Source organism: Lacerta agilis, chromosome 13 (genome assembly GCF_009819535.1).
Source record: "Lacerta agilis isolate rLacAgi1 chromosome 13, rLacAgi1.pri, whole genome shotgun sequence".
In the NCBI taxonomy this organism is placed as follows: Eukaryota; Metazoa; Chordata; class Lepidosauria; order Squamata; family Lacertidae; genus Lacerta; species Lacerta agilis.
The window spans coordinates 1,604,691-1,615,089 of NC_046324.1; the positions used below are offsets into that span (position 1 = coordinate 1,604,691).

At 44.0% G+C, this 10,399-nt stretch overlaps 1 protein-coding gene across 1 annotated transcript; it reads right to left on the minus strand.

Moving 5' to 3' along the window:
• Positions 1-750: 750 nt before the first annotated feature.
• TM2D3 (TM2 domain containing 3) lies at positions 751-9,860 on the minus strand. The gene is given in 8 exon segments (XM_033166751.1): positions 751-1,456; positions 1,459-1,541; positions 1,921-1,972; positions 1,975-1,995; positions 2,993-3,167; positions 4,943-5,115; positions 7,929-8,024; positions 9,739-9,860. Coding segments are annotated over 8 exon segments (768 nt in total). The 5' UTR covers positions 9,827-9,860; the 3' UTR covers positions 751-1,376.
• Positions 9,861-10,399: the final 539 nt, after the last annotated feature.

A 10,399-nucleotide genomic window follows, 5' to 3' on the forward strand; every position in this document is an offset into this window, starting at 1 on the left:
CATCATTACACCAGGAAGACCATAGGTCCAGAGGTTTGCTGCATCACCACTGCACCAAAAACAAACAAACAGAATCCATGTGACTTTACAGGTTGCCAGGCAGGGCTGCTTTGATTCTCGGCATGAGAGGAGAAAAGGCCTGCAGTCTCTGTCCTCAGCAATGGCTGGGAGAGGTAAAGGTAACAGACTCTTGGAGAGTTAAGGCTTGTCGAATTTGATGCTGGGGTGCGGCGCCCATCTTAGTTTCCAGGCTGAGGGAGCCCCCTGCGCCCTAATGGCTGGGAGAACAGAGCTGTAAGTGCAGTTGTGAAGGACATGGGAGTCTTCCATCCCTTTCTCCCATCAGCCCTAGAAGGCTTTTGCCCCACTGATTCTTATTCTTACAGGATATGGGAGTCTGAATGTTAACTTTGGGTCCTCCCAGTTTTATATCTGAGGACAAAGAAGCGGAAGTGGCCAGAGCAGTCTCTGTGTTAAATTAATGGCTCTAGCCAAGTCTGCTTTTCTATACTTGCCTCCCAAGTATAGAACTATACCTTTGATCAGCATTGCTGTGGCAAATCAATTGGGGCAGGCGTCACGTGGGCCATAAATAAAAGGCTTCACTGTACAGATTAAGTCCAGGTGTATGCCCCTCCACTATACAAATGGCGGATTGAGCAGATGAGACCAATTGGTTCAATGGTCAAAAAGGTCCCGTACAGGGAAGTGAGGCCATCTAGGAAAAGGAAAAGCATTAAAGGAAATATGTGTGGTGAAAGAAAATTTTATTACAGTCATTATATTAGAAGACTCAACTTCTAAGGTTAACTAGCAATAATAATGCAACATTCAGTCCTGCAGGAGCCAAAGTATCAAGTTAAATTAACACATACACTGCATGTACCGTTCTCGGAAATGAAAATGTAAAATTGGATTTACTCGTGGATTTCTCAGGGGGTAGCAGAAAGATACTTTCTCTCTTCTCCTCTTCTTTATTTTCTTCCTTTTTCTTATTTCTCTCCTCTAGATTAGTTTGGCTTTTATTGTATTTTATGTTGAAAACATTTAATAAAAATTGATGATAAAAAGGGAACTTGCTACACATGTAGTGAATTAGTCTACATCTGTCTAAGAAACAGAACTGCACAACTTAAAACACCTTTTTTCATAGAAAAAAAATTAAGTGCATTTAAAAAGCCAAAAGGAAACTCCAGAAAAAACCCATCACCCAATGATCCATTCATTAATTTCACCTTAAGTTAAAGGCAGTCTAAGTACAGATGCTGTACATAAATAATGTGAAATATGGAACAAGTGCTCCTAGGTGTATTTTTTTAAGTCCAGTTTGTGTGTTTCCAAGTGCAATCCATCTCTGACGTTTCTTGCATTGATGGTTAGATGTAAAGTGAGCCGTCGGCAGGGCCCACATAACCAACACCTATGAGCAGTACATCTATGAGAGTCCAGATTCCCAGCCTCCAAAACTGAAGAGTTTGCCCAGACCTTCTCGCCACTGGCCCAAATAGAAACGATCAGCTCCAAAACCGCCGAGTGTGATGCTGCAGATACAACACAATTATGTCTTAGAAGATGTCCAAATCCAGACATCCATTACAGCAAAGCATTTAAATTATTTGTACCTGACAAATAGTATAATGAAGTTGATTAACAATGACTTACAAAATCATCTACTTTAAATTAACCTACTAGTGATTTTTAAAAAAATGAAAACTTTGCACTTATTTTTACAGCTTAACACAAAATACTGGTAGTATCCCATTCTACTTCCAAGACTCAGGACAGGCAGCATGCTTCAGAACTGCCTGAAGACAAAATAAAAAAACCAGACTCCCTTGACCAGCTTAACCAAACATCAAGTCCAAAAGAAAGTACGGTATTTTATTTAGAAATTTAGAAAGCAGGCAATCCTATTCCTACCTTAAAGCCAAGGCAGTTGACCATTTATAGCCTCCTGTCCAGTTACAATAAGCATCTTGGGAAAAGTACGGTTACCTTAAAATAAAAAGACATTAAAATAATAAAGCCAAGACCACAAATAGGAATAGTGCTGCGTAATGAATCCTGTTAGGTTGGCATTGTGCGCTTTGAATGATCTTAATTGATTGCAAAAACACTGACAAATACTTTACAGCCCTGATTTAAGAGTGATATAGGCTGATCTGTTATCAGTGTTGCATCTTTCCCCTTTTTATTCATTAGTATTATTTTTTGCATTTCTCCCAAGTCTGGTATTTTTGCCACCAAACATCTGTTAGGAGTTTTATGGAATTCTTCAGGAAGACCATCTTACTCAGGATCCTTTTAGAGATGTCATCTCTTGTTGAATTTCAAGTGTGGTCAAAGAGGTACTTTCATAACTGATCAATTTTGGTCATAAGGACAAGATCCTGGATCAGAATCCTTTTCATGTCGAGGTGGCTCACCCATCATTTTCAACAGCTACTTACCACTAAATTAGATGCCAACACACATAACTGATAACCTGCAAGGCTTTCCTCTCTGCCTAGTGTCTGCACAAGTTGATTGTGATTATTTATTGCAGTAAGGTCCAGCAATCATCTAATAACCAGAAACTTTCAGGAAGGTAGACAGTTACTACACTGTCTAACACCAAATGACCATCATGATATCATATTACTATAGATGTAAGCCAATAGGAACCCCCTGGGGTGTGAGAGAGAAAACCTTTACCGGGAAAAATGGGATTGGTGGTTTGCATTACAATACCCTCTTGCTCCAAAGTGATAGGCATGGGCAGGGAAGGTTATAACTATGCCTAGACCAATGTATATTACTTCATTTAATAAGCTGGATACCACACAGCTTAGTCATAACCTAAGATCCCAAACTTTTTCTGACTTGTATATTGCCACTGCCAGTAACAATAACTTGGTCTGAATAAGCTGCTCTGGAAATAGTGAATAATATTGTTCAGAAAGACACCTTTCCTCTCCCCACCACGTCAAACCCACACTAAGGCACTGCTTACCCAGACAATGAATATGATCCCGCACCGTGCAATTGGCACTATATCGTTCTCGTGGACAAGAGACCGTTTTGCAGTTTGTAGGATTGGAACAGACATAATCTGATGGAGGGAGCTGCCAGCAAAGCTGGCAAGTCATGTTGATTGTGAAAGTTTCTGGACGATTGTTTTTCTCATCCTGCATAAGAATCAGAAATCTTAACTCACCCTTCTGGAAATAATACACAGGTTAACCAGAGAGCACTTACTGGAGTGTGACAGAATCACCAAATACACTTGATTTTTTGGAAGCTGAGAGCACCTAGGTTCTAGATACTTTTACTAAATTAAGCAAGCACAAAGTCAAACACATGAGCTGTTATGTGCCAAAAAAGAAAAGTCCTGTGGGAATATACTGAAGCATAAAATTTCCTGGATTAGACTTCAACAGGTGCATGAAGGTTCACCCTCAACTGGAGTAGCTGCATGCATTATTTGAGGAAACTGATTGTCTAGACTCATTCCAATCTGGGTTAGTGACTGACTCTACCCTGGGTGCCCTAATGGATGACCTTTATTGAGGGAAGGACCTGGCTGCTTCTGCTTGATCTCTCACCTGCTTCTGATACAAGGGAGCATGGCATCTGTCTATACTGTCTGAAAGAAAGGAGTATCAGGGGCATTGCTCTGGTCTTCTCTTCAGGAACAGTTCCAGCAGACAGAATTTTATCAGTGTTTCTCAGCCCCCAGGCACTTGAGCTGTGAGGTGCCACAGTGCACTATGTAGTCCCCAATGCTATTTAACATCTATATGAAGCCATTAGGAGATATGGAGCAAGGTGTCATCAGTACACTGATAAACCCAGCTCTCTTTCCCCGTAACATCTGAATCAGCAGAGGCTGTGCAAGCCCTGGGTCAGTGCCTGGGTGCAGTGGTGGGCTGGATAGCAGCCAAGAGACTGAGTCTGAATCCTGACAAGACCAATGCACAATTTGTGAACACTTATTGAGTCTGTATAATAGGTCAATTGCCTGCTTTGGGTGGGGAATGTACTCCCCCGAAGGAGTGGGATTGTTGTCTGGGGGTCTCCTGGATCCATCTGTCACTAAGGTTCCAGGTGACCTTAGTGGCTAGGAGTGCCTTCTAACAGCTTTGGCCATTTCTAGACTGGGGCAGCTGGACCATTCGTAGTCATGCATCGAGGACCTCCTAACCCAAGACCATCTATACAACTTTTCAGCACTTGTTAACAACTTCTTCTGCTTTCAACAAAACTTTGAAGTAGACTTTTTATTCCAGTTTTTATCAGCACTGGATCAGAAACTGTATTGATTTGATTTGATTGTTGGTGTTTTTACGGTTTATCGCTTTGGGAAGATTCACTAGAAATGATTCATAAATGAAATGTGATGTATAATATAGAGTATGTAAAACAGGATGTGTCTTTTGAAAAAAATAATCTATAAACGCACATATGAAATGTTATAAGGGGTCATAGCAGCCAACCCCTACTGCTAACCACAAGCTGAGGACTCTGTAATTAAAGTATAGAATTGAATCTTCTCCCTATCAGATAGAAAGCAAATGTCTTGGCCCAACAGAATATCCTTTCATCTATATCCAGCATCTCCTGAATATGGTATCTATTCAATTACATATTTTACATAGTAATTGCAGTGGTACCTCGGGCTTCGGGTTGCGTACTTTTCGGGTTACGAACTCCGTTAACCCGGAAGTGCAACCCGGTGCGTGTGCGATTTGCGCATGTGCAGAGCGTTTTCCGCGGGTTTTTCAGGTTTGCACATGTGCAGAACGAATTGTTCGGGTTACATCCTTTTCGGGTTACGTACTGTAACCCGGAACGAATTAAGTACATAACCCGGGGTACCACTGTATTCTCCTTCAAGCAAGCAAGGTGTAGTATTTCCACAAGATTCATTTTCATATTACAAATGAACAAGCATTCTACTTACAACACAGTGGACCTGGGATCTGGCTTTACATTCAAAAATGGCAGTTTTGCCATAGATGCAGGAGCAATTTGTTTCACAGTCCATACATCCTGGAGGCAGTCGGCTGCACAGTCCATTACTAGGGCATTGGGTCATATACGATGGGGTCGCTGTGGCTTCTGAAGAATTAAAATCTGGTGAGAACAAAAGTTTCAGTATTCCCACACAAAAGGCTAGGGAACAAAATATCTGAAATTGCAAGGTGCTGAACATGAATGCCTAAGCAACTACATTTTCCTAACCTGCTCAATTTACATTTCACCTGTTTTAGTAATGTGTAGCCTATGCATGTTTACCCAGGAGTAAGATCCACCATAAGGCCCAAAGAATTGAATGGGTCTCCCTTATATGTAAGTTATTTTTAGGATTAGGAAGATATGACTGTCTTAAACTGAGCCAGAACTTTAGACCATCTAGCTCAGTACTGTCTACACTGGAATTCCCTGTGGCCTTCTAGATATTGTTGGAATCCAATCCTGATTAGTCCCAACCAGCAAGCCTAATGGTCAAGGATGCTGAGAGCTGTACTCCAGCAAAATATGGAGGGTCTACAGTGACAGGTGTCTTTCCCAGCCCTGCATGAAAAAGATGGGCACAGAACTGGGAACCTTTTGCATAACCCAGCATTTTTCACAATTCAGATACATTTCTATGGGGAAAGTTATGGGTCACATTCAAATGAAAAGGCAAATTACTGACTCATAGGCTATATAGAATTGGCTATATTAATACTCAAACAAACAAAAAGTCAGGTAAGCATTGAGAAATATTACTGGATTATCATTTTGAAACACAAAGCATATTTAAGTACCATAGCTGCTACACAAATAGGAGCTGCATCCATGGAGAGGGATGGTCTCGCACAAGGGAAAGTGAAAAAAAGTACTCTGGCATTTATCAATGCCACATGGTAATAGTATTTGTAATCACATGCATGAGTATTTATTCAGACCTGCTCACAATAATTCATGCTGGTTCCTCTGCTCAATTGGCAGGAACGCCTTTAGTTTCATTAGTGTTCTTTGGCTCTTAGTAGGAGATAAGCAACAACTTCTTTATCTGCAGGGTACAACTGTTTTGTTTCCAAATGGAAGACCTCCTTCATTTTTATGTTCAAGAAAATTATTTTTGTTCCTGAGTCACTCAATGGGCTTTATCCGCAGAAAAAGCTTTTGCTTCTAGTTTGAAAGGCCTCCGAATAAGTGCTTTTGGGAAACAACAACAGGAGTGGTTACTGCCCTCCTGCCCTACTTGTCCCAGAGGCATCTGGTTGGTCACTGCGGGAAACAGGATGCTGGACTAGATGAACCCTTGATCAGATCCAGCAGGGCTCTTCTTATGTTTTTGTTTCCTGTACAGGGGACCAAACAGTCCATTTCCCTCCCATTAAGGGTTACATTATATAGTATGCACAAGTGGAACATGCCCATGTGGAACAGATTGTTGGTGGCAGCTTGGGCAGTGTTCACAAGAGAGACTCTGAGTTGCAAAATACTATGATCTTAAGATTTAAGGATCAAGATATAACAGAACGGTGTGTCTTCTCTCATTAGCAAATGTAAAGCCCTAATTTCGCCATCTCTTACTTTTTCCCTTTTTTATTAAAGATTTTCTTGATTTACAAAAGTGTGTGCAATGTCTTCTTGTATTTTCCATGTAACATTTTTACAAATCAGTTTGGGTTGTTGAGACATTAGGGAGAGAAGGGGGAAAGAGGGGTGGGGGGGGTGGGGTGACAATGTTTATGTTTTACTTAATATATGTAGGGTTTGGTGTCAGCATTGTTTGCGTAGGTTCTCTGTTGTTCGCTTGTGCTTCTTTGGCGGTGAGAGAGGTCGGGGTTGGCGTAGGGTGTGATCTTTGGTTTCCTGTGTGAGTGGGCTGGGGGTGTTTTTGATCAGGTCAGCCATATTGATTTGTATGCTGTCGGTAGATTTGTCATTGTCTTGTTGGGCTGTGTGTGTGATGAAGGGGAACCATACCGGGGTGAAGGTGTCTTCTTCTGTTTGTGTGTCAGTTTCAGGTTGCTGGTTAGTTTTTCTAGCAGGGCTGTTTCCCATACTACTTGGTACCACTGATCCATGCTTACTCCTGACAGGTCTTTCCAGTGTCTGGTTATATTTCTGGCTGCTGAGAGTAGATGGTTTATGAGTTCTTTGTGTTGTAGATGGGCATTATTTTCTTGGAAGAAGTTTAGTAAGACCAATTCTGGGGTGGTTTCTAGCACTTGCTTGGTTATTTTACACATTTCTCGTATGGTTGTTGTTCGTATGGTTGGATTTTGGGGCACTCCCATCATATGTGGAGGTATGTGCCTGTGGAGGTGCACCCTCTGCAGCATTTTGGTGAGGTTCCTGGGCGTATTAGTGCTTATTTTCTTGGCGTTAGGTACACCTGTAGGTTAGTTTTAGGGTGAGTTCTCTTCTTTTCATTGATATGGATTTAAAGGGGGGTTTAGACCACATTCTGGTCCATTGGGTGGGGTTGATTTCATATCCTATGTCCTATTGTTTTTTGATTTTGTCTAGGGAGCGTGGGATTCTTGAGTAGTATTTTGTATATTGCAGGTACCATCCCTCTGCCGTGTCCCTTTGTCATTAGGATGAGGTTTTTGAGGTTGTCAGGGGTCTAGTTGCTGCTGATTTTACTGCTGGGTTGTTTAAGAGGGCATGTTATTGGTGTTGTGTTAACCAGGGCATTTGGGTGTCCTCTAATTTGTCCTGTATTTCTTGTGCTGACAGAGTGATTTCTTACATTTGAGAATTTGTTTCTAGAAGTCAGGGTTTTTTTTTACATGGAGGAAGTGGGACAGAGAGTCCTTCTGAAATAAGCTGTTCTGTAGGCACATATTTCTCACAAACCTCTAAAGATCTGTGCAGAATAAGGTTTACAAAGACATACATTTTCATTCTAAGAAGTACAAGACGGAATGGAAAAAAATACATACCTGATACTTTAGACACTGGAATGTGTGTGCTTGTAGGTACTACTGCAACCTTTGCCAGCTGAGCTTGTGGATGAGAGTGTTCTAAGCTCAGTGAACCTGGGGATGGGGTGGGGGGAAAGAAACACAAAATACTAACAGGATTCAAAGCACGTTTAATTATGACTTGGAAGCAACAGTGTGGTCCAGAGCATCATGCTTTGGTTCAAATCCCTTGTGTCTTCAAAATAAAGTGCTGCTGCTAAGATAAAGTGGCTTGAATTGCTCAGTACACTCCTCCTCTAGAGGCTAGTTGTCAATGCTTTCTCTGACTTTCTCTGCCCAGGGAACTATTACTCTGTAACAGTGCTGTCCCTCAGAATGTATTTCTCATCTTCCTCATCCTAACCAGGACCTCCAGTCCAAGGAGTAGTACTGTTATCTTTCCACACTTATTTCAATTTGAATTTTAAAAGTGTGGGTAGTTCAGACCGATGAGCCGGTAAGTTAAATTACACAGCAGCATCACTACTTTGAATTAAGGTGCTGGGTTGCGGAAAAGAGAGAGAAGAAAAACTGCCTGGTATTTGCACCTCTCAGATCTTTCAAGGCCTCTTAATGATGCACAGTGCAACAACTGAGATGTTTGTCTCTGTTGGACATTTCTTGCTTTAAAAAGTCCTACAGTAGCAAGACTGGATAAGACCTTTCTCTAGCTGAGATCCTAAAGCAACACTGCCAATCCCAGCAAAGGATAGCAGTGAGAAGCCCCAAAGACTGACTTGAATATAATAGCTTTGCAAGTCCTCATAATCAGATTGGGAATAACATAAGAAGAGCCCATCTAGTCCAGCATCGTGTTCTTGGAGTGGTGAACCAGATGCCTATGGGAAGCCTGGAAACAGGATCTGAGCACAGCATTCTCCCCAACCGCAGTTCCCAGCAACTGGTATTCAGAGATACACCCTTTAATCTAGCTGTGTAAATAAGACCACAAAAATGCAAAAATGTTTACTGGCCTACTGGGGAAATCCCTTCTCCGTTAGCCCCCTCACTCCTTGCATGCTATTCCTGGTCACCTATGGCTACCAGGTAATACTTAAACACAAGAAAGGCTGTGCCTGTCACCATATCCTGAAGTAACGAAACCCAGGTACATATTAACAAAATAAAAACATTCCACCCCCCTACTCCATTTCGCTCTCCTTTCTTGGTTGTTTCTCCACCCCACTCCCATCACCTCAATGCCAATTTCTATAGTGTAAGCCTGTTGGGGCAGAGTCCTGTTTTCCTAAGATTTTGAGAGAATGACCCAGCACCATGTACGAGTCTGAAAGAGGCTATTCTAGCCAGCAGGGGAAGCGATCCAAGGATGGCGGGAGCTGCAGTCAAAGGACAGGTTCCCTCTCTCTTGCTTCTGGGCAAATGTCAATGCAGCACAACGACCATCAGACCGGGGGGGGGGGGGCGGGAGCTGGGACGCCAAGGCCAGGCCTCCGTGCCTGCAAGGGAGCCAAGGACCACTAAGGACCCCGGGAACACCGCTCCACGGCAGAGGCCCCGGCACCGCGGGCAAGGAGAGCGGCCCTGGCAGGCTTGCGGGGGGGGGGAGCGGAACGGAGCCCGAAGCCCTTCCCGTGCCAGGCCCGGACGCCCTCCGCCCCCCCCCGGGAGAACCTAGGGGGCCCCTGAGCGCGTGCAGAGTGCAACGGCCCCGCCCCAAATGGCCGAGGGCAGCGGGGGGGGGTGCAACCCCTGAGCCCCAGCGCCTCTTGGATGTTAATTAGTGGGTGCTCATCAATGACTCGGCCTGCTCCCGCGTCCTCGCACTCACCCCGCCCGGAGAGGACGTAGAGCTGCGAGAGGAAGAGGGCGACGCGGCACAGCCTCTCCAGCGCCCGCAGCGCCGCCACCGCCGCCATCTTGGCCTCATCCGCCGGCAATGGAAGAGCCGGAACGTCCCGCCTCCGCTGCGCTCTACGCATGCGCGAACCCCAAGAGCCCGCGGGGTTGGCCGGGCAGCGCTCTCTGCTGCCACCGCGAGGCCGGGAGTAGAATGGCCTGTCTTAACAGCAGACGCCAGAGGGCGAGACGAGAAGGATAGAATCCTAGGATTGTAGAGTTGGAAGGGACCCCTAGGGTCATCTAGTCCAACCCCATGCAATGCAGGAATCTTTTTGCCCAACGGGGACTCCAACCCATGGCTCTGAGATTGAGAGATGCTCTACACACCCAGAAGAGACAATCCATGCACACAGTTATCATTTCCTTACATTTATAGCCCTCCTGTCCTCAAAGGAGCAGTGGAGAAATACATTAAAAACCTCCTGTCTACTTCTCAAAGGCAGGAGAAGCAAAGGACAAAGGCCTTGTTGGAGAGGAAAGCTTTTGCCTTGCACCTATAAATACAATGATGGTGCCTGGGCCTTCCTGAGGAGTGCGTCCTCCCACACCACCACTCTCACTCACCCACTAACCTTTTTGTCCTGCAGGGA